A 24438-nucleotide genomic window follows, 5' to 3' on the forward strand; every position below is an offset into this window, starting at 1 on the left:
AGAAGCAGACTATAAACAGTCACCTCTGCCCCCTATGACTTCTTCCTGCTCACTCTCACTCTCCTACATATACCCACCGGTGATATCCTTGGCTGTACACTTGGTCACATAGACATCAACACGTGTACATTTCCTGAATTACTTATATAGCAAGGGCGAATTTTGTTCATCCAAAGTCGGCTGGGCCCGTATGGGCCACGGTATCGATAACAGTGATGATGCCGACTCGGTGCTCAGCCTATCGGACAAGGTATCGTCTCTGTACGTTTCTCAAGCTCCCAGACTGCCTTAGTTTGTTCAATGCTGTCGCAGGAATTTGAACTTCAAGACCAGCGGCGAGGTCGACAATCACATCTCCCCGCAGCTGCCTGATCTGCCCCAGATCACATCCAAAGAAATCCTAACTGAGGCTTGTCCTATTCCTCCGTGCTTCTGAATAATCTTCTAACTCCTACCAGGTGTTCATGCACCGTTCTGTTCTCGCACGCCCAACAGCCCTATTTGAAGACAACCCAGAAGAGCTTTTCCACGATAACGAACGTCTCGAACACTTGGGTGATGCGGTCGTTCAACTGTGTGCTACGATGTTAATCCGTGAAATTTATCCAAGATTACGAGTGGGACCTGCTAGTGTGCGCCATTGTCGTGACTGTTGCTTCGATCCGTGCTGATATCGCGAGCAGAAAGTGAGGACGAGGGTTGTGAACAACGTCGCACTTGCGAAACACACAGAGGCCTATGGTATGACGCAAAAGTTGCTCGTCTCGCACGCACAGGAGCGACAGTTACGCAAGTCCGTCTCTGTGCAGGTGCGCCTCGAATCTCTCTCCTCGGTTTCTGCCCCTGCTTACTTGCCTGCAGGGTGACACGTTCGAAGCGTACGTTGGTGGGTTGTATCAAGAGAACAACTACGACCTCGGGCCAATCTACAACTGGCTCCGTCAGTTGTTCGAACCTGTTGTACGCGAGGCATATAAGCAAGAGCTGGAGGATCACGCGGTTACGAGTGGACAGCCGTGGGCTGCTACTGAGGCCCCGACGGAGACTGCGATATTCTCCTCAGCAGCGTTAGCTGGGCAGAGGACGCAGTCTCTTCCGGTTCCTCAGCAGCAGAGCACAGCGGGTAGCAATCTGCCCGTAGCACCCCCGTCACCGGCTCTCACAGCCATCTCCAGTCTTGCCTCATCCTCTATTGGGACATCCGATATGAGTTCGCCGATTGCCTCCAGTGTCTACTCTGCATATCGCCCCTCTCTCAGCTCAATCAGCTCTGCTCCTCCCTCTCCCTATCGTTTCCCACCTCCTGCTCCGTCCCGCGTCGAGTCCGGTCAACTATCTTTCTTCAACCAATGTCTTATCCAACGTGGGAAGACTGTCAAGTGGGATTTCGACGAGTGCGGAGGAAACAAGACGACTCCTCTGTGGGCCGTGGTAGCGCGCGTGCCAGATGACAAGGGGAAGCTCGAAATTGTCGGGGCCGCGCAAGCTCCTACGAAGAAAGCTGCCAAGAATGAGGCTGCGAGGCAGGCGATCGCCAAACTGGGATATGCTGTAAGATCCAGCTGTTGTTTCATTATGAGAGGTCGGGGTGGGCTGATGAGGCATAAAGTAGATATCGTTCACCCGTTTTTGGCTCGAAGGATCACCAATTTCCTGTATTCTAGTCTGATCTGAAATGTGGTCTATTCGCCCTCCCGGAACGCCAACCCCTCGATGAAGAGTTGGTGGATAGAGCCGAGATAGTTCACATCTCAGGCCTGATCACAATGCGAATGTCTGGTGATCATTTTCTTCATTTACTATCTTGTGTTGTTCATTGATTCTTCATCATACGGGGGATGTTCGTCTTTCGTATGATGAGGGATTTCATATGCTTATTTATTCTTTCCTTCTGGTAATTGCAGTCGAAATTGTTTTGTTGGCTTTCGGGATGTTCTGACATGCTCCGATCATCGTGAAAGCTGACGGGGCAATTTTCACTGCGATTTCCCGATGTTTGGACTGATTCGGTCGACCTTGCTCGTTGGCTTATTCTCCGGATAATCCAATGAACAGGTATAGCTTATATGTTCGTGTTTACCGCACGGAGGAGATGCTCCTCCAACGAGTAAGCCGTACACCCACCCCCCTCAGTGTCCCATTGTAGCTTATGCCTTAGTATCATAAAATCCTAAAAAAAATAGTTGTTTGGAGCCATAATTCTTGCACCCTTCCTTATCTAGACTTCTTCCAATTATCCACACGTACTGGTCAGATTCGGACCGTCACTCCAGACTCGGAGGAGAGGAGCACGCGACACGTCCTCGAGCACACAAGGACAACCAAGTGGACCGGACCAATACCCGGTGGTCGCCATGCGTCCCGACCTCAATAGGTGAGCGCCCCACCGCGAGCGCCGTATCAGTACTGGCTTGGTCACTACTCCTATTCTATATCCAACCAAGCAGGTCTGCTTTGCTGTCCTCTTGAACTTGAACCTCCACCCCCAACTGTAATACTGGGACGCTGCTCTTCGAGGACAACATTCATGTCGACCTCCACTACGTCCAAAGTTGCCATCATCACCGGTGCCGAGTCTGGAATTGGTCGGCAGATCGCCTACGAACTTGCCGAGCGTGGATATGATATCGGTGCTACATGGTTTGATTCTCAGGAGGAGGGACAGAAAGTTTGTGAGCGTGTACGCGCGATGGGCAGGCGGGCGGAGTTGCTGCATCTCGACCTCACCGTCCTGCCGGATTCCGAGAGCCTGGTGGACGACTTCATCAAGCTCTTTGGAGATCTGGATCTGCTAGTCAACTGCGCTGGAGTAGGACGCAGAGGGACCATCCTCGAAATCGACTGGAACGACTGGCGCCGCACCTTCTCGATCTGCGTCGACGGACCGTTCCTGCTCTCTCAACGTGCTTGCAAGCATTGGGTCGCTCACAATCGCCCCGGAGTGATAATTAACATCACCTCTGTGCACGAACACACTCCCCACCCACGCAGCATGGCGTACAATAGTGCGAAACACGCACTCGGCGGGATGACCAAGACGCTCGCGGTGGATATGGCCAAGTACGGTATCCGGTGCGTCGCCGTCGCTCCCGGGATGATCGCCACGGCTTCGAACGGGATGGACGAAGACAAGTCCTTCGAGTACCTTGTCCGGGGCTTGCCTGCACAAAGGCCCGGTCATCCGAGGGAGATCGCAAAGCTCGTCGCGTTCCTGGCGAGCGAGGACGCTGGGTATATTACGGGCACCTCCTTTGCTGTTGGTGCGTCCTTCCTATCCTGAAATACCTAGTCATCTCTTCTGACACAGTCTATTAGATGGAGGCTTCCTTGTTACCAATGCCCAGTTCCCTCCGCCTGGACTGCAGGTCGAGGAGGGCGGAAAAGAGGTCCCCCACCCCCCTTGGCATTAATCACTCGATCTATGTCATATCAAATCTGAATATATGTACGTGGAGTCTCTTGATTATGTATTTAGCAAGGAAAGATCAAACAAATGAATGTAGTTTCTTTTGCAGACCGTCTTTATGTGCTTGGCGTTTGCGTCCTCCACCTCGACTCCTCCACCGGCAAAAAAAAATAAATGACCTCATTCTCAAGGGTCTTTCTTTCCAATATTCTCCCTACGCCTCCAGATCCCGCACTTATGCCGTCTAAAGTCGCCATCATCACAGGCTCAGAATCGGGTATTGGCAAGGCCTGCGCTCTCGTTCTGGCAAGGAAAGGATGGGACGTTGGCGTGTGCTGGTATCTTTCCCAGTCTGCCGGTCAGTCTGTCGCCTCAGACATCCAAGCTCTCGGGCAGCACGCAGAGCTGCGATATCTCGACCTCACGGATCTACCAAACGCAGGAGAGGTGCTTGATGACTTCGTCAAAGCGTTTGGGAAGATAGACGCGCTAGTGAACTGCGCGGGTATCGGAGCGCGGGGGACAGTGCTGGACATGCCCTGGGAAACCTGGCGGCGCGTCCTCTCAATCAATCTTGACGGCCCATTCATCCTCTCTCAGCACGCGGCCCGCGCTATGGTATCTCAAGGAGAGGGCGGCGTGATCGTGAACATTACAAGCGTGCACGAGCACTCCCCCACGGTGGCCGCTACGGCATACGTACCGAGCAAACATGGCCTCGGCGGCTTGACGAAGGCGATGGCCATGGACCTGGCGCAATATGGCATTCGCGTGTGTGCAGTCGCGCCAGGATACATTGCTACGCCTATGACGGCGTTGGATGGAGTGGATGTGAAGACGAAGAAAAGAAGCAAACTACCAATTGCAAGACCAGGTGCGCCCGAGGAAGTCGCTAATCTGGTGGCTTGGCTTTGCTCGGACGAAGCAAGCTATGTTACGGGCACGAGCTTCCCGGTTGGTGAGTCGCATCTGGTCTGCTCTGTGACATCGTTACTGAACAGGATATAGACGGGGGTTTTCTTATATGCAACCCGCAGTTCCCGCCTCCGGGGTTGAAGGTGGACGGGTAGAGTTCGAGGACAGAGTCGCAAACTGTGTTGCAACGAGATCTAATTGTTCGCGTGAAAGACAAGTGTAATGTTTATACATTTGATTCACGGATACTAGATGAAAGAAGAGGGAAATGCACATTCTTTCTCTCCTGCACAGCAGGGAGACTGCCGGAACGTCTGTCACTAACTTCCAGTGATTATCCCTGTCGTGAACCAGTCATTTTTGTGGTATTCAGTACCGAGTATTGCTATCCAGTGCCGCAATTTCCCTTCTGTTGAGCTGCTGGTGAGCAGAGGATAATCAACCAACTTCTGGACGACTACAAAGTATGAGTCGGAAAGAAGCTTGATCCCACTAACCAACGATGTTCCTCCAAAAACAGGTTGAGGAGTCGAAATAGTTTGAGAGTGCAGGGATGGAAAGAAGCTTGATGGTGATGGTTCCACATAATGATATAATTCAAGTCACTGCTCTTATCTCTATGAGTTAGATCTCCATAACGCATCCGCCACCTTCGCGACATCCCGCATTTCCCTTGTATCATGCACCCTAATAATATCTGCTCCTCCTTGCACTGCAGCAGCACATGTCACAGCTGTAGGCATTATCCTCTCCTGTGCTTTGTCCGTTCCTGTGATAACGCCCAAGAAGCCCTTCCTTGATGTCCCCACCAGCACGGGCAAGTGATCCAGTGGATGCCTTGCCCGTCCCGCTCCCCCAACAGTGGCCGTTAATGTTGGGAGTTCCCGCAGCACCGCAAGGTTTCCATCCACCGTTTTGGAGAATCCCACCCCAGGGTCGGCCACGATGTTCCATCTCCTGACACCGGCCCGAAGCGCTCTTGCGACCTTCTCCCCTAGCTCGGCACGGACCCCATCCATCACTTTGTCATAACTTGAATAGTCCTTCTCCTGTCCCGCATCGCCCCTCGAATGCATCATGACGACCGGTACGGCGAGATCATACGCAGCTTGGAGCATGTCAGGGTCGCGAGAAAGCGCGTACACATCGTTGATGCAGCTCGCGCCAGCCGCCACAGCAGCTCGTGCCACCGATGCCCGGAATGTGTCCACAGAAATCGGAGTATGGGCATCCGTTTCCCGGAAGGCCTTGATGAGGGGTACGACCCGGGCAATTTCTTCCTCCTCGGAAACGTCGGCTGCACCGGGCCGAGTAGAGTACCCCCCAATATCAAGAATATCGGCACCATCTTCCACCGCCCGATGCAGACTCCGGATAGTATTTTCTAGCTGCTGTTCGTATGTGGCGGCGGTTGAACTAACAAAATGCGTCCCGCCGTCGGAGAACGAATCGGGCGTCGAGTTGACGATAGTCATTATGTACGTCCGGCGTGACAGTGGCCAAGTGAAGGCTGAGCTGACGGGTGAGGCAGGGAATGGCAGAATGCGGTACATCGGAGAAGCACCCGTTGTGACAGAGCGAAGAAGGGAGGTGACCGATTTGCCCAGCACCGGGTGGACGAGGTTGGGAACGATACTGGGTACGTGGGTAAGCAGACTCTTAGATGGTAATGGATCGAGCTCACTCGGCTAGAGGCCGCAATACAAACTCCCGTTCTTGTACTCTCATATGTGGCACGATCAGCTCATATCCGTTGTTGTCCGATGCTTTGATTTGCGTATGGAGACTGTCGGAAAAAATGATATCCAGGTCGACGACACGCGGTCCATTTCTGAATGTTTTCGTGCGACCAGCATCCTCTTCGACTCTCTTGACCAGCTGCATTAGGTTACCAGCGTCGAGGATCGTCTCCACCTGGTCGGACATAAGCACCACGTACACATTAATGTATGTACTTGACTCACCACGCAGGCAGCATTCAGGAACATTGGTTGGTCCTCAACATACATCGCCGCCGTCTCGTACATGAAACTTGTCTCCACCACCTTCACACCAGCAGCTTCAAGCAGCTTGAGCGATCGCTCAATATTTGCCACTCGATCTCCAAGGTTCGATCCAAGAGCAATGACGGCCCTGTGTTTTCTGCCTGACTCACCCAGTTCAGACAGGTTCACAGGAGAAATTGCGAAATCTGCTGGGGTACGAGTGATTTCTACTTCAGCAGCAGCGGCGAACATCAGCGCGCTTGGCTTTGCGACCTTCACCGTGACAGCCCGAGCATCTTCATCACAGGAGAGCGATATTTTCGCAATAGCCGTGGCCATTGACTCAACTGTTTGATATGATGATTGCAAGACGTGCTTTTAGCCCACAACATTATTCAACGTATGCTCGTACAAAGATATACAAGGAGACGCACATCAGATACACGGGAGGCAAGAGCACGGAAGTCAAATTCAAGCGCATTCGATTCTTTGTGTTCGGGGGTTTTGCACAGCGAGATGTCCAGATGCACCATCTGCTTCTCTACCCTTTCCCAGGGATTAATTCCGATAATGGTGCTTAATGCCAGGCCCTCCAAAAAGTAGACGTCTTCTTTTCCGCCATCATCGCCGGGGAAACGAGACCGAGTTATGTCCACACCAGCGGATGTACAATGCAGCAGAGCTCGGGGTTTGTTTACTCGAACGTTGACCTCGCTCAGACTCCCAAATGCGGCCAAGCACCCCTCGGCCAGACCCTCTGCAAGCCCTTCCGCACTTCCGAATCCACGTTCCTGCTTGGCAATTTTCTCCGCAAGTTTGCACATGGTTCCATAGCTCACAGAGTCGTCGAGAGTGTCGTCGCTGCCAGCAGATTTAAGAGACAAGGGCACAGATATGGAGATGAAGACAGGTTGCTTGCGTTGTTCTGCGTCCGGCCGCGGCCAGAGCGAGGCCCCAAGCGTTGTATGAACACATAAATTGTTGAATACTATTCGGTCTGGTGGCCGGTGATTGATGGAGAATGAACGCCACATGATACGGGACAGACGAGGGCCAGCAGACAGTGAAACGCGAGAGAGCATAGGACGACGTTCAGCCCAGACGATCAGGTGCGGAAGAACATCCCTCTCGCTTCGGAATTTTTGTCTCCGACAACCGCACTAGTTTCTCCGAACTGAGGACCCTCATCTCTGTCGTGTCCACTCCGATTCCAAGTCGTCTTGTGCTTGAATAGCTGCTCTGTGCGCCCCCCTTCCTTTTGACACCAAACTGGATATTATGGAAGGCCATCCTTCCAACAAAGGCGATGTGGGAAAGAACCAAAACAAGCCTTCTCTGATGGAGTCCCATCATCGATCCAGCCAGAGGCAAGCTCAGAGTGGCGGCCCAAAACAAAGCACTGGACGCAGCTCAACCGTCAAAGACCCGCATTCGAAACACTGATGGTCGGCAAACGCTGAGTGAAAAACAATGCACCTTTGTTGCCCAAGGTCGAGGACAGTTTGGTTCTGCACCAGGTTTATATCCGTGACGACCGTGGTTGATCGCTGCATCCTAGTCCATTCTCCGGTCCACGGCTGTGGTCCCCAAAAAGTACGAGCATAATAATACTGAAATCTTCCGAGACGAACAGAGGCTTCACAAGCTCGCCCATCTGGGTGATCGTATTATGCGCTTGGGCTTGCTCAAGCCAATCAGGGCTGCACACCCCGGTATCGGACGACCTCATTTCCAAGCCAATTGGGGTATGGAAGGTTATCCTGCGTACTGAGACTACTAAGATCAAGAACTTCGGCGGTACCTTCGAAGCTTCATGTAGCGACCCACTGCTTTGGTACCTTCTGAAGAGCTTGAAGGTAAGACGCAAGTAATCTGACTGGGAGGCAGAAATACCCTTTTATATCAGGGCCGGTCCAAACCTCAACAACTGAACCTCCTCTCGAACTTCCTCGTGGGTCGACCGAGCAGACCCATGAACTCGATGGCATTTACAAGGCGGAGAAGGCTGCCAAGGACTCAGAATTCAAGCCAATAGTACATTCAAGTGCATCGCGTTTGCCTCCCCTCCTCGCGGCTCGGCCACCAGCGCGATCGGCTTTAGGTCGTATACCTATGAGCAGTTTATCTGGGTATATTTGGTCTGTCCTTGGAAATCGTATCAAATAACTGGATAACCAACATATGAGTGGGCATGCTTTCGAAGTTTTTCTGTTATATTAAGGGTCATTGAACACAGTGCTTGGGACCTGGAAGGACGGCTCCGGTCCACCTCTCAAGTCATTACTCTCCATCCACACATTTGGTGGTGGACAAGTGGACTGCGAAAGAAGACGAAGGCGCCAATCGGGGTGCATGACGCATTCACAGCCATCGATCGGGCGAAGATCCTAGAGCTACGCGGTCTTTCCCTACCTTTCGGATAACTGTCGAGGGCATGCGAACGTTGATATCGTTCCACTGGCGGTGCACTTGCCTTGTGTAGCAAGTTTTGCAGGAGATGAAACCAGAAGGCTCGTAGCGTGGTCCTGCGCTGACAGCCGACTGCGGATGCGGAATGAATCAAAGCTTCTGCGCCTACTGAGGACTTCTGCATAATAGTACTAGAAAGCGAGTTATCCAGTTATACACAGTCGTTGCCAGCGTTACCTCTTTCACGTCACAGAAGTAGGGGTATGAGATTGGACAGCCATCCATCGGGGGAAGCAAGCCATGTGATGAGACGAGAAGCACTGCACTAGCCTGCTGAAGGCACGCAAGCATTCCAAGTGAATCCACTTCCTTCCGCGCCTTTTTTGCTCGTGAGAGTTGCAGAGTGCCACGCCTCCGCGGAGAGCGTCCATCGTGAGAAAAGAAAAGGTAGGAACCGTGTGTGTTCTACTTTTCCTAACTGTTTGAAGGCTGGTTCGCAGCGTCTTCCCTCGGTCTGGAGACGGGAATGTGGAGGCTCGACAATAGATGGACCTTCGCATCGACACCCGGTCTTACAAATATGGCTGTCCGAACCCATACCTTCGGTTGAGAGCTTGGTTCCTTGCTGGGACATTGTGCGACTTTCTCTTTCTGGCATGCATGGACAGTTTAAGACTCCCACATGGATCTTGAAGGGGCCGAAGCAGTCTGGTGGAAAACTGGTGGTGACGATAAAACGGGAAACTCTGTCTCGAAAGGTCAGCCATATCCCAGAGAATGCCCATTCGGAAGAACATTAATGTTACCCTAGACTTCCCGATCGACGGCTGCAAGCTTGAAAATGGAGCGAATGTCCTAGTAAGAGATGCCGGATTACGAGTCGGTCAAAGAAATCTTTCAGATCTTTAATCCTTTCTTCTAAACCGGTGTAAAGGGAAGAAAGGGCGCCGTATTACGCTGCTAATGACAACCAACGTGAAGCAGACAACCCCAACACCTGAGGGCAGGTTCTGATCTTCCCTTACTGGCGTAAACCTTGACCATATCAAACCGCGGGAGCCGGTTCCTTAATACGGTCAAATGTAATTATTGAGTTAGATCATTATGCGAAGCTGAGGTAGCGCATGCTCAGCTGGCAGAAGAGGATGCGTTTCTATTTTGACGAACGACTTCTCGTAATCCTCCTGGAGGGCAGGGATGTCGGTATGATATCCCTACGATGAATTGACGGTACCGGGATATGTTAGGTCCGCATATCTTATCGATCTCCCCTGATAACATCATACTTAAAATATTAATAGCCAAGCGTTCATCCGCCCCGCTTACCGGAGAGCACGACAACCATACAACATGCCGAGAATCGGAAATACGTTTATGGCTGGCGGATGACTACAGTCGGACCCGCAATTAAGCATGGGCTCGGTGGACACTATAAGCCATGCTTAAGGACGGGTCATGCTATGCTTAACCACGAGTGCGTCGGAGCCGAAGTATTTACCCGGGCCAATCATTAAGCCCGAATGTTTGCTTCCGCTTGAGTTTAAAGGACAAATAGGAGCCGCCCAGGAGGGATTTCCACCAAAATTGGAGTCCGCGGAGCCCAAACCGTTAAGCATACATATGGGAAACTAGTCCCCTGAGCTATGCATTATGCTTAAGCCAAGGGTATGCTTAATGGCCCATATAATTTCCCGACTACCACTGCCGTGGACCTGAAAGCCCATGCTTAAGATCGGGTTATGCTTAATATGGTGTATGTTTAATCGCGGGTCCGACTGTAGTACTGACCGGGAGTGGAGCCGGTGGCCGGCCAGGGGCTTGGACAACTGCAAAGTCAGCGATGACGGCAGTCGTCCCCGATTGCTCTCGGGCAACGAGCGGAAGGGTGACATGTTGAAGAGCGTGCCTCTGATCTGCTACTTGATCGACACGTTTTGATGAGGTCGTGTACTGTGGCTGGAATATGCATTTTTGGAGACTCAGTGCAGGAGGACAAGGGATGAAAGTTTTGCGACGGTTGATGGGCCCTTGACACTGATTCTCCTATTCTAAGGACAAGCACACGCGCTGTGATTGGCCCTCAACACTCGGCCGAAGCACTCTGATGGTTGTGCCGTTCATCTCGGAAAGAAGCGTAAAGCGTCCGAAGAGCTGCTCCCGGTCCTGCTTCTCTGTTTCCGCCCCTTGCTCACGTTGTCCTGTCGAAGCCTCGGCTTGCGTTGGACTGGTCGGGAAGCGAACTGAGCGTGCGTGACTCTATTATGGGAACTTGCATGCGTGTTTAACGGATTGGCGTTGTGAGACGGGAGGTGAGACTGGAGGTTGCGAGGTGAGACAAGACGAAACAGCGTGTCCGTTGACAGGGAAGGTTGCTGACAGACCTTAGTTTTGCACGCTAGAAAGAAGCCTTGCCCACAGCCCGGGAGGGGGGATCAGAGACGTGATCGGGCTATCGTTATGTAAAGTCCTTACCGCAAGAATGCGGCGTGTAAGGTGACAAAGCGGAACGCACAATATTAATATCCTTTGCCACAAGGTTGCAGAATTGAGCAAGGTGCCGCTGCGGGAAGTCAATCCCAGAGCGCTCAGTCATTGTGACAAACCGCAACGGGTTCCGCAAGGATATGGAGTGTCGTCTTTTTGTTACGAGGTTGCGCAGACCAAAGTCAGGGGCTGAACGGATCCGTCCACCCGTGGTGGCCAGAGTGGCACTTACTGCATCATCTGATGGCCGACAAAGAGGATCAATTGTACGACACCCTTGCGTTTTCCTCGCTTGATATATCGTTGTTTTGCACCCTGCGACGAAAAGCGCCTTGCCCTTTCTGTCACTGGTGAAGTCCAGGTCGTGAGCTCGGTTGTTAGTTTGAAACGGTGTCGGGCGACCATCCCCATATCAGCCTGTTGTAGGCAGCACACGATCCATATATGTATTCATCAGTGATCGCGCGGTTACTGAATTCACCTATCCCATCAATGCGTGTGAGCTCAAATGCTCAACGACGCCACATCATTGCCCCCGGGTGAAGCTGAGGGTCCTGGGCCGTTATTTCTCCCGACCGGCAGAGGACTGGCTGGAACAGAAGCATCGTTGTCTGGGGATATAGAGATGGCGTGCTCTATAGTGTATAGCTCTCAGTATGCGCCCTCGAATGTTAGAGACCTGAGGTGGCGAGAGACATTCACTCGAACTAGGGAGATGGCGGGGCAGGGCCAGGGGCGCCTAGCCCATATCTTCCTGCGCCTACTGACCGGCTGCCGGGCATTTCGTGGCCGGGAGAGGGGAAATGAGTCTTTCGAGGCTAGTCCGGCCGAGGGGAGATGCACACGAACGGAATATTCGAAGTTTTCTGTTTTTGATAAGCACATTGCCTCCCTGGGAAACTAACGAAGGGTGGGAATACGTGTGTCCACGCCGGGTCGACTGAGGTCATCAATATAGCTCTCCGATTCCAGGCCTGGGCAACTCCGTGGAGTTACATATCTCATGCAAAGCCGGCGCCGAGGAAGCATACTGCTCATTAATATTATGAGATTGAGGAGTGCTTATGCTGGTATGGAAGAATTCCCGGAGAGTGTATTAGGGGAGAGTGGACGATTTTCCCACCAGGAGTTAAGAAGTTACTGTTGAAGGCGAGACAAGACAAGTGGACGTTCCACCCGGGAGCACTCCGGTGGTTCATAGCGGAAGTAAATAGCAAAGGGGGAGAAAGAGGGAATTGCCTTAATTGACCACCCTTTGGAGGGAGAGAGAGGGTAGGGAATTCGCAGACAGTCCATCACCAATCTGCCTCCAGGTTTAGAGTCCCTTGATCATCCCTCGCCCCCTCTCCCCACTCCGATCCCACCAGCCAGCCTTTGCACCCCCCCCCTCCTTCTCTTCTTCTCCCCTGGTGCAACCGTGGCATTCCCCCTCCTTCCTTCCTTGCTTCCACCACGCTCCCGGCACGCTAGCCCTTTCCCACATCGTCTACTTTCCCGCTGCTCGGCGCCCTCTATCTTCTCCCCCACTCTCTGGATAACAACTCCCGGACGGCCATACGTCGACCCACACCCAACAACCCAGCCACTGGCCGCCTCCTGCCGACAAACCGATAATCCGCACGCAAGCAGGGAGCTCGCAGTCGCGCATATCTACATCAGGCAGGTACAGCATACACCTCCCTTCCTCCCGCATCCTCCTCCTCTTTCCTCGCACCCCACCTCCTTCGCAATCTTCCCCTTGCCCCCTGCCTTATCCAGCTTCGTCCGTGCGTCACTGCCCCTCCGCATCAGGCAGTCGCTGTCCACCATCGACTTCGTCACACTCCCCTCCTCACCTGGTGGGGTTCATCATTGGGACTCATCCTCCATCCCAAGGTAAGCAGAGTTTTCCTTGCCCCGCGCGTCTCTCTCATTCCCAAACAGGGCCGCATACATCCACATCAACAGTCGCAGAGCAGCGAGATGGTCGACGTCAAGCCCGACACGGAAGAGCGCGAACGGCCTAGGACATCGTCCTCTTCTTCCAACGTACGCAGACCCACCTCTGGTAGCCGCCCATCAAGTGCGCACAGGCTGGATACGGCCTCACTCGCGGCTGCATTGCCCAACAACACCCATCAGTCGTCCGGGATCAGGTCGAGAATAACAGTTGTATGCGCAGAGGTACGTTATTCCTTCGTATATGCGCGATGTAACACCTTACCTTACTCATTTCGAACAGTGCAAGCGCCTCAAGCTCAAGTGTGACCGTCGTGTACCGTGTGGCTCATGCGTGAAGCGAGACACGACCAACCGATGTCAATACACAGCTGCTGCATCGGAGAAGATGTATGTCATCTTGCATACAGTCCCGAATGACACACTGACGAACCCGATTTTAGCGACGTGACTACGCTGCACAATCGCCTAACACGGGTGGAAGACGATCTTCGTGAGCTCCGGGCTGGGAGCTTCCGGCCGAGCGTGCTGTCTGATGCTAGTCCGAAATCGCTCCTAGCCGTCAATCCTGAGAATGGATCCAGCGTCGTCGTTAGTCTCGAGGATGTCAACAACGTTTGGCTTCAAGAGCTTGATGTGCAGTTCGATGCCGAGCTAACGGTCCTTCAACCCGATGTTCCCCCTGAACTGGGCTGGGCGCAAATCTTCCCTTCTGCCGAAGTATTCTTTCCCAACCACGATCCAAACGCTGCATACGGTCTCAGCATGGATAACAACATGCCCACTGTCACTCCTGTGCTCCTCCAGAAATTGCCCGACGGTGCGCTGCGTGCTGCCATCATGGATCAGTTCCGGAATACCCTTGCCATCCATCCTTGTACGAACTGGAACGACTTCACGCACCGTGCTCAAGGAATGTTCAACGCCGTGTCCCCACAGTCCGCCCCGACGTCCCTCACCTTCTTCGCCTGCGTTGCTGCTGCGTTTGCACTCGGTGCCCAATCATTAGCAGAGGCGAAGCGCTGGGGTTCTGTGCAATTCGACGGCTCTTTGCCTACCGCACAAGTATTGTCGCTGAAAGCCGAGGAGTACTTCTCGCTGTCGCAATCTACGCTTCAAGTTGCGCAGCGCACGGCTGCATACGACCTGGACTTCCTCATGACGATGCGGATGCAGTGCTTGTACCTGTTGCATGATGGCAAGCCCAGAGTGGCGCAGAGCGTGCTGCCGGAGGTCGGGAAGATGGTCAATATTGCAAGAACGATGGGGTTGCATGTGGATCCGGATGAGCATCCTGGAAAGTACTCGGTGTTTGATGCGGAGATGAGGAGGCGGATGTGGTGGGATATCTATTATCTGGATGTGTACGTACCCCTCTTCCTGCCTATCACGCACGTCCTAACCCCTTCCAGGTTTATCTCGGACTGTATGGCACTCCCGGCGCTGATCGACGACATGACCTTCACTTGTCGATTGCCGAGTGACTGCGATGACACGCAGCTCACGTCTCGTTCATCATCATTACCTCATCCGACGCAGACATCTGATTATCAGTACTTCATCCTCAAATCTGGGTCAGTTGTGCTTCCTTCAACATTTGTTGTCGTCCTGACATTGCCCCGTAGTCTCGCGAGGTTGGTTAAGATGGTAGCTCGAACCTCGATTCGCAACGACAAGGATGAACCAAGTGCTGAACTTGCAGTTGCTTTGACGGATAAGGTGAAAGCTTGGTACGAAGAGCTGCCACCTCAGTTCTATCTTCCGCAGGACGAGGCAGGCGCAGTCGACGGGCCAGTGTTCCTCGTTGCTCAACGGTGCGAGCTCGCCAGCGTCGTCAATCAGATCTACCTCAAGATATGGCACCCACTCCTTCGGTCTCAACCGATGGGCAAGGGCGCAGCAGCACAATCGGTCGTGTCCAGTATCAACGCTGCTCATCAACTTATCCATTCCAGCAAGATCATGCACATGGTGATGAAGCACACGCGGCCAGCGACCTATCTGTTCTACTCCTTTGGCAGACAATTATTCCACGCCGCCGTCATCTGCGCTTACTCGCTCATCAACAATCCGGACAGCATATGGGCTGAGACTGCTCTTCGCAACCTGGAGACTGCACTCGCTATCATGCGCGACCCGATGCTTGCCACCGGACGTGGACCTGCGCGTGGAGGTGCTGAGGGCGCAAAGAGCGAGGCACTCAGCGTCATCGAGAAGCTTCTGGCGAAGGGCGAGCAGTCACTCAAGGGACATCTACTTGCCACTGGGCAGAAACGGAAACATACCGACCTCGATCAACACCTGCGTGGCAACTTCTTGTTACCGTACATTGGCGCTGCCGTTGCTACCGTTCCGGAAGATCAGGATACAGAGCAGGAAGTGTATGACAACGCTGCGATGGACTATCAGCAGCATGAGATGCCCTACGTCAATGGCTCAGTTGTACAGCCGGCCGTTGTCTCCCCTCCGGTTATCGAGCAGCCGCAGCAAGTACAGATTGTCCAGCAACCACCACCCCGTGTTCGTGCACCAACACACCCGCCACCGGAGACCGAGTCGCCCTACGTACCTGTCACTGTGGGACCGGAATGGAGCTACCAGCAGAAACCCTCGCCAGCCCCTCCTCCGACAGGCAAGGAACGCGTCAAGGCTCGGCCATCTATCGGATTCCGCCGCAGGGATACGGAGCCTGCGAACGCCTCCAATCGCAGGATGGAGAGTGCTTCCAGCAGCGGCTCGTCGGTTCACTCGCCGGTCAGCATACGCAAGGCATCCAATTTCAACGGTCCGCCTTCGACTTCTGGAGTTACTATGCCAGGAGCAGCGCACTTTGCCCAGGCACAAGTTCAGGCACAAGTTCAGGCACAAGCTCAGGCACAGCAGGAGTTTGCCCAGCAGCAGCAGTACACCGCGACTGCTGGCATGAACCCGTATTATCCGAGTTCTGGGATGTACGGCCCTCCAACGCAGCAGCAACATCAGCAGATGTTCTACAGCACCCCGGTAGCACCTTTGCCGGAGGAACCGAATGGTGACGGTACTTTCCAAGCAAGCGTCAACCCGGCGCTGATCAGTCCCGACGCGGCTCACAACATGCAAATGCATGTAGCTCATGCTGGGACGAACATGGCGCCGTCAATACCGTCCACGCCAATCGACCACTCCCGGTACAACAGCATGCTGCCTGTACCTCCGCCTACTAAGCAAGATGTAGACGAGAGTGAACAGGTGATGCTACCCGGCTTGGGCGAACCTGCGCTAGCCGGTGGCTTTGACGTCCCTATCCAAGCGATGGGCTGGGATGGAAACGCTCGTGAGGCGTACCCTCAAGAACACTGGCAGGGCTACACATACTAGGTAACGAACATGAGCACGACAACGACTCCGACATCATGCCAGCATGGCACAAAAGTACATAACATACTCCACGCGGAAGGCGGTTTACGATATCTAGAACTATGTTCTGAAACTCCCGATTATGGTGTTTTATCCTTTCCTATTCTCTGTAACCCTTGGGAGGACTTTCGCTCTCGCTTGTATCATAGGTCTATCTATTGTCCCCGGTCCGACATTCCGCTCGCCGCTCTCCGCTCTGCAAGCAAGGCTCTACGGCTTTACACGCCCTTCCTACTGACGATTTCTTTTCTTACCATTTTACTATTCTGCTACCTCTCCCTGTGTCATATGCCTCGTCGTCTGTTGTCCTGTTCCTAGTGTTATTATCTTCTCGATTGTTGGTCTATTGGGGTGTTGGGTTTTATTACATACAGGTTTTATCAATACATATGATGCGCCAGGGCGCCAATGAACACCGAACATTCCGCGTGACCCGGAGCATGAATAGAAATGTTGCAAGCTTTTCCACAATAAGATAGCCTCTTCAGTGGCAAGGGCCCATGAGCGCTTGTGATACCACCTTTTATGGAAATCGTACCACATGAACGGAAGGACTGACAAAGCTGTCATGGGATGCAGCAGATCAAACACGCATCTGACAGGCAGAGATTAGGGATCGACAGAGAAGCGAAGACTCGAACAGTCTTCTTTAGGGTGGAGTGGTTGGCCTAAGCTGAGATCCCTCACTGTGAAACCTCACTGATATGGTATTACACTTCCGAACGTAAGGGTATCTGGTGTTATTCCTTCTGGAACAGCGCTAGCAGGCCGAGACCACCTAAGAGGGCGTATTTCAACTGTGGGAAGTCGTTCTGTTCATTCCCAGTCAGCAGACAGCGGAGAAATGGGAGGGGTAGGACATACGAGGACGATCGTCACGTAGCCGACGTATGGGAGGAACCTGCGATATTCGGTAAGCACCAGGACAGGCGGAAAATGGTGCTACGTACCCCCTCACGCGCCCAATCACGTTGCTCCGCTTAAGCCACTTCATCTTCGACCCGTAGAGCACCTTATCGTCCTCGGAATTGTTGTCCCCTTTTGTGAGGAGGAACTGGTCCAACACCGTAGAGCTGAAGGTTTCGGAGAAGCTGCTTAGGCATCAGCATCGTTTGGAAGGACACACAAGGTAGACTCTCACTCGTCGTGGGCCTCGATCACTCGGTGTACGATGGGTATCCCTTGATGAGGTAGCTTGTATACTGTGATATCTCCGACCTCGAATTTCTCGTTCGGGAAGTTTGTAAGAAACAACAGGTCTCCTCGTTGGAAAGCAGGTTCCATGGACCCACTATGCGACATGATTAAGAAACCTTTCTGGTGACCTACAAGAATACATACCTAAGCACCACAACGATAGGCGACTCGGTGTTGCATAGCAGCCCGAGTGTCTTCCACATCATCAGGCCCGACGCCAGGACAGATGCAAATGTGAGCGCTTGCAGCAGAAGCTGTTAGCAATGTCAGTCATTTTTTTGGTAGCCGAGTTTTACGTAGCGTACCTGCCGAACGCCCATCTTTGCAAGTCCCTTTAGTGAGTCCATTATACGAGGTTTTTGGAGAGAACAGCGTTAAGCTCTATGGTGCGAACGCGTCGTGGAAGGGGAACGGAGCCTGATTTCAGGTTTGCTTCGCGAAGAGTGAAGGCCTAGCCACAGTCCGGATCCGTGAGACGAATGAATGAATATCTTAAACGCTCTTTACAGCACAAAAACAGTCACTTTCAGCCGCCTGTTGTCATGGGTACTTTGTCCTCTTCTAAATGAATGTAGCTTCAGGAGGGACTTGAGGAGAATGAGGGTTAGTGCATACTAGTCAAATTCAGAATACGTCTCGTTATGTTAGAACCTGTCTATTATTATCACGGGGGGAAGCCGAGAGTGAGCTACCGGCTCTGAATTGTACCGTACATGTATCCTTTGAGAATTGAGGCCAGTTTCCATGCCTCAACTAATGAAAGGAACATTCTCCCGATCACATGCTTGATGATGTAATGCGCAAAGAGCTGAGGGTCGCCTGTTCCCAGTCGCACGACCATCACGAGGTGGTGCAGACCGAAGTCCTGCATCGTGCTCCACTCACTGTTGTCTTCATGAGGCTCAGTGTTCATCAGTAGTGCAAACGGCATGCATCGTGTCCTCGAGATATCTGACATCGTCCGCCTCATATGCATTTCTGTCAAGGGCCGCGCAAATCTAGCGGCATTGGGACAAACATGCTCGATTCTCTTTCTGCATGCGATGGAAGCGTTGTATGAGAATTCGGACTATCACCAGTTGTTGCATCTTCTGAGAGTCTGTGGAGAGTATACCAAAGAGGTACGCATATAGCTGTCTAGCATGCATAGCTCGGATTGCCTGATCGTGAGCGAACAGCCCCCTACCCCCGAAGGAGATGAGAAGCTCCGCAACGTCGCCCGGGCGGCTGAACGTTTTGATCGCTACGCATCTTTCATCCGCCATTTGAGTCTCTCAGGTGCTTGGTGGCTCGCCATTCCTGAAGGACACAATGGTTCGGATACCCATATCCAGCACCTCTCCTCACTCCTCGCTAAGCTCACAGTCATCGCTAGTGCCTCTCGATTTCGACCACTCTTTCCCAACCTTCGAACGTTCAAGCTCGAACCGAAATATCGAACACACATTGAGCATATATTGCCTTTGTTTTCGTGCGACTTGCCTTATCTGGAAAGCTTCAGCATTCAGATAGGGGATGCAAGCAATCCCGCGGACCTCGCCTCATTACTTGCAATCCTCCCCCAGATTGCGTCCAATCTGCGGCAGATCTCCGTTGTTGGTGGTCTTTCCATGTGCTCCGAGCTCCAACCTTCTTTCGCACAACTCATTGGCAAGCTTCCATCCCTTGAATCCTTCGAAGGCGGTCCTGCATCGGTCAGCGCAGGGGTGTTACAGAAGCTCGATCACTGCTCGCATCTCCGGAGGTTAATTATCCGTGGAGGTGGCAGATTCGCAGAAGACATTGTGTCCTCGGCTTGTCTTGATACCCCAGCATGTGGCAACGGCTGCACGAAGCACTTGAATGCGATTCGCCGGCTCGAACTGAAGGCTCGACCAACAACGCTTACCAATTACATTTTGGAACGAATGGATTCTGATAGGCTCGAAGCGCTTACCATCTGGATCTCTGGAGAGAACGGCCTATCTATTGATGAAGACATCCGACGTCCGATCACCGCAATCGTCGGCTTTCCAGGCATAATGGAGTTGGATATTCGCTTTCATGGCGAGCTCAAGGGGACAGACGCATCCGGATACTGGCGCGAGATGCAGGCCCTCTTTGCCGGTCGTCGGTTGAGGAACGTGTTCTTGTTCATCAGCATACCGCTTGAACATGATCTCAACGACGGGATAGTTGAGAGCATGGCTCGCGCGTGGCCGGAGCTCCGTAACTTCGCTCTTATGTGGAACGACGATGACACGCCGCCTGGTCCCACGTTGCGGTCACTTGTTGCTCTGACAACTTCATGCCCCTATCTCGAGACCGTGCAGTTGCAGTCCATACGCTCGCCATTAGGTCAACTTCCACCCCCGAATGTGGCTCTCCGGCCTCGTCCTCTCCACTTACGAGTTCGCAAGTATCACGTCGCCGATCCGGAGAATGCCGCCACTTTCCTTACCATGATCACATCTTCTTTGACCGTTTCCCGCATCAGCGTGTTCTCTCGCGCCTACTTCTGGCTCGACGAGTTGGAGGAAGATGGTGTATGGAGAGAGGTCGTTTCCAGGATGCATGCAATCAGGAGAATGAACGAAATACCTCATCCCTCAAGTGGAAGGACTATGGAATACACCGACAAGTACTTGGGCATCATCAACTCAGTATAATTCCAGAAATGCCAGGAGGATCAACGGACTTACACTCACTTGGTTCCGTACGACCAAGAACACATCGCGGCGTTAACGTTGTACAGAAGATGAGTACATTCGACTATCAACACATCGGTGGATCTCAGTAACATTTCCCGATCATATGTATTATATCAACGTGGGGATTAATTCAATGAAACTCAATACCAAAGCCGCCGGCCACAGCCTCACCAGCCTCTTCCGTGATAAGGGTTTCGGATGCTGCAGAAAGTGCGCCATCCTGCTGAATGGAGCCAAAGCAACATATTACCACGATTTCTACCAACAACCGTTCTTCTGGGACAAATAAGGATATCCGCGCCTTATTCAGTGCTCCGCCTTCACCCAAGTGACGATCATAGCGGAATTCCTGTAAGCAAGGTTTGCTTACGCAGTCCTCGTTATACCCTTACCCAGGGTTGTAGACGCGTCATGCATGCAGTGTTTAGGCTTCCCGAGTTATTTGAGGTGGTATGCGCGCATGGAACGCCGTCCACCCTTGCTGCCTTGGCTCGCACTTCTTCGGCATTGTTTCTCCCAGCTGTCAGCGAACTATACCGGAATGCGGGCTATCAGCAGCTGTTTCATATGGTATGGGTCTACTTACAGCGTCAACAGAAGGTATGCATAGACGATAAAACATCTAAAAAAAGGACTGACGTGGATGTTGCGCTCGAACAGCAACATGTTGAGGGCTGGGACACTATGCAGCACGACACGATGCCTGCATGGCGGCGATTCCAGATCTACGCACCACTTATATGGCACCTCTCGATAGTGGGTGACATGTGGAACGCTTTACTCAAGGGGACACACGGGGGAAACGTCGCATATACACCAGAGAAGTTGCTTCTATACCTCAGCAGTATCGCCTCCGTCTCCGATTTACACCCAGTATTCCCCAATCTACGCAGTCTGAAGATCGACCCAGTCAAGACACAGCCCCTCGGTTCTCTCATTATTCTGCTATCAGGAAATCTGACCTCACTGGTCACTGTACACCTGAATCTCGCCAGCGCGATTGCGAAGCCCGATGTCGCTGCCATGCTTGACATATTACCAGATCGTGCTCCAGTCCTCAAGTGCTTGGAACTCGTTGGAGCTGTCAGCGACGCACAAGAACTGTCGTTGAGTATCACAAGGATGATCCAAGCTTTCCCCCAGCTTGAAGAACTTTCATGCGGAACAGCTTGTTTACAAGCTGGCATCTTGCTGGGACTTTCCAAGTTGTCGAATCTCAGATCCATTCGAATTATCGGGACGCTGCTGGTGCCGACTCGAATTCCCACGAAGATGCCGGGGTCTCGGCATCTGCACGAACCCCTCCCTTCCCTTCGTGTTATTCACATCGAAGAGGTCGCATCATCCATGGCAGGTCCCCTATTGAGTCAGCTGGGAACCCCCTCAGTGGAGGCTGTTACTGTGAATCTGTCAAGCAACGAATCCTCGCCCTTCCCCGATGAAATTAAGGCGCTCTTCTTGGCTGTGAGCCGATTTACTTCGCTACGCGATTTCAGTATCTCTGCGAGAGGACAAGGCCCTCGTGGCCACTCCGCGGCGTTTTGGCAGTACGGATCTATCCTATTTACCTGCTCGCGGCTTCAAAAGTGTGTCCTTCGCAATTGGCTCTTTCCCGCATCCCCGGTAGATGATGAGCTTATCGAGAGTATGGCCATGGCATGGCCAGACTTGCAGGCCCTCTCCCTGCAATGGAATGTTGGAAAGAACGATGTATTGTCAACTCCGACGCTCAACTCGCTCGCGGTGCTGTTCAATCACTGCCCTCGCTTGACACATCTTCAACTCTGGTCTCTTTCTGCGCCAGTGGGCCGAACGCCAGTTGTCGACTCATGCCTGCAACCCCGACCACTGTGGCTTGGTGTACGACACAATAACATAGAAGACGTCGACGACGCATCCATATTTTTCGTGACCCTTACTTCTGCACTAGAAGTCTATATGGAATCATCACCAGAGGCGTTCGCTTGGTGGGACGACTTCGACACAACACCCTGGAATAATATTATCCTGCGAATGAGGACTCTGCGGAGATACATCCAGATGCAGGCAGACAAGAAGGGAACGGCCTTTGACAATAGAATGGATAACTTTACGCTTGAGAGCGGGCATAATTGCCCTCCAGCTCCTGTATTTATATAGGCTTGTGATGGTCGGATGCTTGTTTCCCTTCCTCATTTTTTGTATACTGGGGAATGTGTATTCTACATGTCTGTCTTACATGCCCTGTCCCTCCTTTGCCTTAGACTCGGCAACATACTCTCTTAATAACGCAACCACTCTGTCCAGTCCCATCCTAAACTTAGCGCTGACCGGGACGACGTCCAGTCCCCAGGCGAGCTCTTCGAGCCTCCTCACTTTCTCCCACGCCTCTTGCTCCGTCTCCCTCGCTGCTTGGACATCACTCTCCTCCCCTCCGGGAGCACCAAGCAAGTCCGCCTTGTTAGCCACGATCAGCCTCGCGCGTTCCGATAGTCCAGGGCGGTACGCCTCCAGCTCATGTTTAAGCACATAGAGGTCGTCCCACGGGTTAGGCGCACTCAAATCCAGGACATAGACGAGCGCCCTAGCCCTCTCTACACTCCTCAAAAACGTATGCCCCAACCCCACGTCCTCGCTCGCCCGATACAGCAGGCCAGGGTTGTCGCATATCGTCAACCTGTCCTCTTCTGACCTGTCCCAGGCATGGATCGCTGCCGTAGGAGGGGGGAGCAATCCGAGCGCAGAGAGTTCCCGCTCGTCGGCAGTGTGCACTATAGGCTGGGTGGAGGAGGACCCGAATCCACCGTCGTGGTACATCTGGACCGTGCCGACCTGAGGATTGAGCGTGGTGAATGCGTATCCTGCCACTTCGGCTTTGGCGTTTGTAAGTGCGCGGAGGAGGGTGCTCTTCCCTGCAATTTCATGTCATTCAACAGCAGCCTCAGCAGCCAAAATGTACCCACCAGCATTCGGCAGTCCGACCAAGCCAACGTCGGCCAGTAGCTTCAGCTCGAGAAACAGCCTCACGCTGTCCCCCTCCCTTCCCTTCGTACCCCACATCGGCTTCCTCACTTCCGTACTAGCGAAAAAAGGGTTCCCCAGCCCCCCTTTCCCCCCTCGAGCGACAATTATCCCCTCCCCCTCTGTCGGTTCGCTCAAGTCCAGTTCCAAGCCGGGGCGGGATTCGTTCTCCTTTCGCTGGCGCCATAGTGCGTGCCTGAGCTCCTTCTTCACCTCTCCCTCGGCATCGAGGAACTGCTCGTTTGAAGCGTTGTCCTCCTCCTTAGAAGGATAATGGACCCACACCTTCCTTCTTCTCAGTTTCTCCCTCTCCGCCTCATCCAGGCTCTCCCACTCGGGGTGCTCAGCAGCAAGCCGGACATCGTCCCATGGATCGAGCGGTTTCTCCCTGCTCAATTCTCTCACTACCGTTCCCAGCGGTACGCGTAACACGAGGTCCGCTCCGCGCTTCCCATGCCTCCATTTGCCCTTCCCATGCTCCCCCTTGCCCGCTTTCACGAGATGCGCGAGACCGGATAACGACGTCAGCCCAGGGACGGCTTTGACGAGCACGTCTCCTCCCGCGCCCCCGTTTCCCCCTGAAGGTGGCCCATTAGGCTGATGCACATCGCGGAAGAAAGCAACTGAGCCGTCCCCTCCCGGGCCAGCTCGAAGGTCAATCAGCAGGTGGTCTAAGAACGTTCGCCCCTGGAAGCGCTCGTCATCCCGCATCGTACACAGTAAATAGATGAACGTACCCCCTGCCGGCGTTTTGCGTCTACCCGCCTCTTGACCTCCAGCAGCCGCACTGCCCTCGCAGCATCTTCAAACTCCGTGGTGCTATCGATCTGTATCGGTACACGCTTTGGTGGCTTGCTCACCATACGCGTGCGGGCGAGGAGCGCGTGGGATGTGGTGAATGGTCGTCGGGGGCATCGTAAGTCGGTGGTGGAGCGGGAGGAAGAAGGGAGGCAGGGCAGGTGAGGCATCGTTCACTTTGTATGGTGTTGGACTGGATTGCAAGAGGACCAAAATTCCT

General features: G+C 53.1%; 11 protein-coding genes across 11 annotated transcripts; 7 read left to right on the plus strand and 4 right to left on the minus strand.

Annotated features, from left to right (window-relative positions):
* Positions 1-77: 77 nt before the first annotated feature.
* Positions 78-1597, plus strand: DACRYDRAFT_94996 (ribonuclease III; the record flags this gene model as incomplete). The annotated part of the gene is made up of 6 exons (XM_040777258.1): positions 78-261; positions 313-409; positions 459-632; positions 684-809; positions 862-1551; positions 1583-1597. The coding sequence occupies exons 1-6, from the start codon at positions 191-193 to the stop codon at positions 1595-1597; spliced, it is 1173 nt and encodes a 390-aa protein (XP_040628212.1). The 5' UTR covers positions 78-190.
* Positions 1598-2386: 789 nt separating this feature from the next.
* DACRYDRAFT_116506 (acetoin dehydrogenase) lies at positions 2387-3410 on the plus strand (the record flags this gene model as incomplete). The annotated part of the gene is made up of 2 exons (XM_040770216.1): positions 2387-3260; positions 3316-3410. The coding sequence occupies exons 1-2, from the start codon at positions 2528-2530 to the stop codon at positions 3408-3410; spliced, it is 828 nt and encodes a 275-aa protein (XP_040628213.1). The 5' UTR covers positions 2387-2527.
* A 233-nt stretch (positions 3411-3643) lies between these two features.
* DACRYDRAFT_107874 (acetoin dehydrogenase) lies at positions 3644-4476 on the plus strand (the record flags this gene model as incomplete). The annotated part of the gene is made up of 2 exons (XM_040768551.1): positions 3644-4364; positions 4415-4476. 2 exons carry the CDS (start codon positions 3644-3646, stop codon positions 4474-4476), a joined length of 783 nt encoding a protein of 260 aa, XP_040628214.1.
* Positions 4477-4938: 462 nt separating this feature from the next.
* On the minus strand, positions 4939-7347 carry DACRYDRAFT_79885 (Dihydropteroate synthase; the record flags this gene model as incomplete). The annotated part of the gene is made up of 4 exons (XM_040776416.1): positions 6741-7347; positions 6286-6681; positions 6006-6235; positions 4939-5956 (listed from the first exon to the last, which is right to left on the minus strand). Exons 1-4 carry the CDS (start codon positions 7338-7340, stop codon positions 4939-4941), a joined length of 2244 nt encoding a protein of 747 aa, XP_040628215.1. The 5' UTR covers positions 7341-7347.
* Positions 7348-7516: 169 nt separating this feature from the next.
* On the plus strand, positions 7517-8139 carry DACRYDRAFT_22500 (uncharacterized protein). The gene has a single exon (XM_040772832.1). It carries the CDS (start codon positions 7585-7587, stop codon positions 7747-7749), a length of 165 nt encoding a protein of 54 aa, XP_040628216.1. The 5' UTR covers positions 7517-7584; the 3' UTR covers positions 7750-8139.
* A 245-nt stretch (positions 8140-8384) lies between these two features.
* On the minus strand, positions 8385-8939 carry DACRYDRAFT_22501 (uncharacterized protein). The gene is made up of 2 exons (XM_040772833.1): positions 8541-8939; positions 8385-8487 (listed from the first exon to the last, which is right to left on the minus strand). The coding sequence occupies exons 1-2, from the start codon at positions 8658-8660 to the stop codon at positions 8428-8430; spliced, it is 180 nt and encodes a 59-aa protein (XP_040628217.1). The 5' UTR covers positions 8661-8939; the 3' UTR covers positions 8385-8427.
* A 4222-nt stretch (positions 8940-13161) lies between these two features.
* DACRYDRAFT_52998 (uncharacterized protein) lies at positions 13162-13662 on the plus strand (the record flags this gene model as incomplete). Its single annotated transcript, XM_040775144.1, has 3 exons — positions 13162-13350; positions 13421-13527; positions 13581-13662. Coding segments are annotated over 3 exons (378 nt in total), but the record flags the coding sequence as incomplete, so codon positions are not given.
* A 3566-nt stretch (positions 13663-17228) lies between these two features.
* DACRYDRAFT_67197 (uncharacterized protein) lies at positions 17229-18127 on the minus strand. Its single transcript, XM_040775838.1, has 6 exons — positions 18036-18127; positions 17875-17984; positions 17675-17824; positions 17484-17624; positions 17398-17434; positions 17229-17345 (listed from the first exon to the last, which is right to left on the minus strand). Exons 1-6 carry the CDS (start codon positions 18075-18077, stop codon positions 17274-17276), a joined length of 552 nt encoding a protein of 183 aa, XP_040628219.1. The 5' UTR covers positions 18078-18127; the 3' UTR covers positions 17229-17273.
* A 745-nt stretch (positions 18128-18872) lies between these two features.
* Positions 18873-20378, plus strand: DACRYDRAFT_116511 (uncharacterized protein; the record flags this gene model as incomplete). The annotated part of the gene is made up of 1 exon (XM_040770217.1): positions 18873-20378. One exon carries the CDS (start codon positions 18873-18875, stop codon positions 20376-20378), a length of 1506 nt encoding a protein of 501 aa, XP_040628220.1.
* Positions 20379-20831: 453 nt separating this feature from the next.
* On the plus strand, positions 20832-22559 carry DACRYDRAFT_107879 (uncharacterized protein; the record flags this gene model as incomplete). Its single annotated transcript, XM_040768552.1, has 2 exons — positions 20832-21020; positions 21081-22559. 2 exons carry the CDS (start codon positions 20832-20834, stop codon positions 22557-22559), a joined length of 1668 nt encoding a protein of 555 aa, XP_040628221.1.
* A 75-nt stretch (positions 22560-22634) lies between these two features.
* DACRYDRAFT_79893 (GTP-binding protein Obg/CgtA) lies at positions 22635-24293 on the minus strand (the record flags this gene model as incomplete). The annotated part of the gene is made up of 3 exons (XM_040776417.1): positions 24158-24293; positions 23363-24107; positions 22635-23311 (listed from the first exon to the last, which is right to left on the minus strand). The coding sequence occupies exons 1-3, from the start codon at positions 24281-24283 to the stop codon at positions 22635-22637; spliced, it is 1548 nt and encodes a 515-aa protein (XP_040628222.1). The 5' UTR covers positions 24284-24293.
* Between the last annotated feature and the right edge of the window lie 145 nt (positions 24294-24438).

This window comes from Dacryopinax primogenitus (assembly GCF_000292625.1).
Source record: "Dacryopinax primogenitus strain DJM-731 SS1 chromosome Unknown DACRYscaffold_10, whole genome shotgun sequence".
Classification (NCBI taxonomy): domain Eukaryota; kingdom Fungi; phylum Basidiomycota; class Dacrymycetes; order Dacrymycetales; family Dacrymycetaceae; genus Dacryopinax; species Dacryopinax primogenitus.

Excerpts from the sequence above, each read along its gene's own strand:
- DACRYDRAFT_22501 (XM_040772833.1), bottom strand. The coding sequence starts at position 8,660 with ATGCACCCCGATTGGCGCCTTCGTCTTCTTTCGCAGTCCACTTGTCCA. Across the intron at positions 8,488-8,540 it reads CCTTCCAGGTCCCAAGCACT|ATGTTGGTTATCCAGTTATT; the intron begins GTGTTCAATGAC and ends ATGCCCACTCAT.
- DACRYDRAFT_22500 (XM_040772832.1), top strand. The coding sequence starts at position 7,585 with ATGGAAGGCCATCCTTCCAACAAAGGCGATGTGGGAAAGAACCAAAAC.
- DACRYDRAFT_67197 (XM_040775838.1), bottom strand. The coding sequence starts at position 18,077 with ATGGACTCACTAAAGGGACTTGCAAAGATGGGCGTTCGGCAG. Across the intron at positions 17,825-17,874 it reads CCTATCGTTGTGGTGCTTAG|TGGGTCCATGGAACCTGCTT; the intron begins GTATGTATTCTT and ends CATGTCGCATAG. Across the intron at positions 17,435-17,483 it reads GTGATTGGGCGCGTGAGGGG|GTTCCTCCCATACGTCGGCT; the intron begins GTACGTAGCACC and ends CGAATATCGCAG.